The sequence below is a fragment of the Raphanus sativus genome, chromosome 9 (assembly GCF_000801105.2).
Source record: "Raphanus sativus cultivar WK10039 chromosome 9, ASM80110v3, whole genome shotgun sequence".
Lineage (NCBI taxonomy): Eukaryota > Viridiplantae > Streptophyta > Magnoliopsida > Brassicales > Brassicaceae > Raphanus > Raphanus sativus.
In genome coordinates this window covers 16,249,298-16,252,805 of record NC_079519.1, presented here as the reverse complement: position 1 = coordinate 16,252,805, position 3,508 = coordinate 16,249,298, and the positions used below count along the sequence as shown (strand labels likewise).

At 38.4% G+C, this 3,508-nt stretch overlaps 1 protein-coding gene across 1 annotated transcript; it reads left to right on the top strand.

The window, feature by feature from the left end:
• The first annotated feature begins 1,439 nt into the window (after positions 1-1,439).
• On the top strand, positions 1,440-2,363 carry LOC130500106 (uncharacterized). The gene is made up of 3 exons (XM_056994817.1): positions 1,440-1,780; positions 1,859-1,978; positions 2,096-2,363. The coding sequence occupies exons 1-3, from the start codon at positions 1,440-1,442 to the stop codon at positions 2,361-2,363; spliced, it is 729 nt and encodes a 242-aa protein (XP_056850797.1).
• Positions 2,364-3,508: the final 1,145 nt, after the last annotated feature.

The window sequence follows — 3,508 nt, the reverse complement described above, 5'->3', positions numbered from 1 at the left end:
TGTAATTTTTAAAAAATATTATTTACTTTCAGACTTAATTAATGCATTTGGGGTTTAGGGTATGGGTTTTGGTGTTTGAGATTGAGTTATAAGTTAAAGGATGTTTGAGGTTTGGTGTTTGTGGTTTACACTTTTAGGGATTTAAACAATATCGACGTTAATTCCTCGTAAAAAAAACACGGGCCTTGCAAATTCTACGTAAGCTGATTTCGTCGTAAAGACCACATTAATAATAAACACGGGCCTTGCAAATTCCACGTAAGCTTGCGAGGTCTTTACGACGAAATCAGCTTACGTGGAAATAACAGGCATTTTAGCTGTTTCGTCGTAAAGAACTCGTTAATTTACGTTGATTTAACGAGTGTGTTGTGTAAATCCCTAAAACTCTAAACCCTAAACCCCAAACCTCAATCAATATATGTTTTCACTTAGCAGACACAATACACCTGTATAATTAACATTGTATGATTAAAAAAATTAAGAATTTAAAACATCAAACCCAAAATTAACCAAAACTTCCTTAACTTATAAGTGAATCATATATAAGGCTTACATTGCTAAACTCAATTCACTTAAGAAGACTTAATAAACATGCATATTTAAAATTTCTTGATTAAATTAACTAAAAACATATAGATGTTACTAGTTAAGATTTTGGGGTTTGGGATTTAGGGTAAAGGGTTAGGGGTTTAGGGATTTACAAATCTACCTCGTTAAAAACTTGTAATTAACGTGGCATTTACGACAATATATTATATATACCTTGCTAATTCCACGTAAGCTTGGGAGGTCTTTACGATGAAACTTGCTTACGTGGAATTAGCAAGGATATTTTCTATTTCGTCGTAACGTCCACGCTAGTATACGAGGGATTAACGTCTATTTTATGTAATCCCTATACCCTAAACCCCAAACCTCAATCTATATATACGGTTTCGATTCACTTAAAAAATAAATTAAACCTATATAATTAAAATTTCATGATTAAACAAATAATTAAAATTAGGAATTTGAGGTTTAGGGTTTAGGGAATGTAAAACAAATGCTAAATCCACGGTTTCGTCGTAATATCCACGTGAACAAAAAAAGGGCCTTGCAAATTCGTCGTAAATGTGAAAACACGGGCCTTGCAAATTCGTCGTAAACAATGACACGGGCTTAGCTGTTTCGTCGTAATTTTACGACGAATTTACGTCTCCATGTAATCTTATATATACACGCGAGAACCAGCCACTTCATTTCGTCCCAATTTCCTCTCCTACACCTCTCAAGGTTCTCTCTAATCTCTCTCTAGAATTATGTGGTTTAGTTTAGGGAATTTAGATAGGTTTATAGTTGATTAGGTGGTTAGTGTAGAGAATTAGTTAGATTAATAGAATTTTTTTGATTAGTTTGATTTCTTCTACTTGTTTTTTCTACCAATCTGAATTTTTTTTCAGATGGTTAGAAAGAACAAGCAGAAGAAAACCCCCCACTACAGTCAGATGTTCTCTGGTGATCCTGCTGCTGGATCATCATCTTCAGCTCCAGGTTCCTCCATCCCGGAGATTGTCCCAGAGTCTCAGTCACCGCCACCACCGGTTCCTCCATCTGGTGCACCACCCCCACCTGCTGCACCTCAGGCGGTTCCAGACCTGGTTGCACCCGGATACATTCATCCGGAGTTGCGTGTGCCACCGACCGCTCCTTTTGCTCGGTACACGGTTGAGGATCTTCTCGCTCAACCAGGCCGAGCCGGTTTACCGGTTTTAGACCCCGACCGACTGGAGGGGACTCTGTGGTACGTAATTTTTTTTATTTAAATATTTTTAAAATTATTAATAATTTTTTTTTAATACTTTAACGTTGTTTTTTTCAGGTTTGGGGTCGACAATTCTGTTGCTACGAGCGTATCCGATATGATCAAAGGATGCTTCTCCGAGCCTCACCCAAACTGGAAAAAGACGCTGCAGCACGTTAAAAACACGTGGTTCAAGATGTTTGCTGTAAGTTTTTTAAATTAATTATTTTATGTTTAATTTTATTATTAAATTTTATTTCATTAATATTTTTTAACTAATTATTAATCTTTTTTGGTTTTAAAAATGCAGCAAAGATACCATTGGTCCATCGGGGTTCACGAGGACGTGAAACGGGAGTTCATCGCAAAGGCGAAGAAGCGGTTGTTGGACACCGTAGGCAACTGGAAGGAGGACTGGATCTACAAGGGTTACAAGGACGGGCAACCCGCTGAGCTGACCAAGGAAGTCTACGATGGCCTCATCCGCTACTGGGAGCTGCCATCATCCATTGCGATCTCCAACGCCTCCTCCGCCTCTCGTAACACCAAAGACGAGCACGGCAACGGCCCGATGCTTCACTGAACGGGTCAAAAACCCCATGCCCGTGTCCGCTTGGAAATGGTAATTAATTTCTAATTTTTTTTTTCATATTAAATATTTTAATAATTAATTAATATGTATATTGATTCTAACTATTTAAATTTTAAATATTTTCAGGCCAAAGAGACGGGACAACTCCCGTCTCTTAAAGAGCTTTCTGAGAGGACCCACAAGACCAACGCGGGGGTATTTGTGGATCCGAGGTCCGAGCAAATCTACAACGATGTCGTTGCTCGGATTGAAGACCGCCAAACCTAGCTGACCCAGCAATCTCCCGATGGAATACCAGTCGTATTATCCACTCAAGAAGTGGATCAGATTTACGAGGAGGTAAAATTTTTTATTTTAACTTTTAATCTACCTTTTTTTAATTCTTAACATTAAATTTTTTTTTTTTTGTAGGTCGTTCCTAAGAAAAAGGGACGTACGTTGGGAATCGGTTCCGTCAACGATGTCCCAAGAGCGACATCGTCTTATGGTCAGAGACGAGCCGACGAAGTCACTGAGCTGCGAACGGAGTTAGACTGGACACGGACTCAGCTGGCGTCGATGCAGTCGGAGTTGGAGTCCACGCGCCAATTGTTCCAAGCTCGTATGGGTGGGGTGGAGGGGTTTCTGGAAGTTATATCTTCTGGAAATCCCCAATGGGAGGAGTTGTTGGCGGATATGCGACGACGGAACCCGGTTCCCGAGCCTTCTCGTACTCAGCAGCAAGAGGAGGAACTACAGAGGAGGAGTGAAGACCTCTACCGTGAAGCGATCCACCGCCCCCGCCCGACTTAGTTTTTTTTTGGTTGTGTAATATAAAATTTCTAAACTTTTATTTATATAATATTTTCGGTTTCTATTTATTCCAAATTTTTAATATTTTCGCATTAATAATTATTTATATTTCTAATATTTTTGAAATAATTATTTAAATCTATAATATTAAAAATTTAAATTTAAAAATAAATTCAGTTTTACAAATCGAAGCAAATTCCTCGTTAACTCACGAGGATTTAAGGAGTAAGATTGACGTGTCCTTAACGACGAACCTTTAAGACGAAACTACGTGTTAGGTTTTACGTTTTCTTTACGACGAAATATTACGTCAGCTTTACGTGTACATTTACGTTTATTTTACG

Excerpts from the sequence above, each read along its gene's own strand:
- LOC130500106 (XM_056994817.1), top strand. The coding sequence starts at position 1,440 with ATGGTTAGAAAGAACAAGCAGAAGAAAACCCCCCACTACAGTCAGATG. Across the intron at positions 1,781-1,858 it reads CGACTGGAGGGGACTCTGTG|GTTTGGGGTCGACAATTCTG; the intron begins GTACGTAATTTT and ends TGTTTTTTTCAG. Across the intron at positions 1,979-2,095 it reads AAAAACACGTGGTTCAAGAT|ATACCATTGGTCCATCGGGG; the intron begins GTTTGCTGTAAG and ends AATGCAGCAAAG.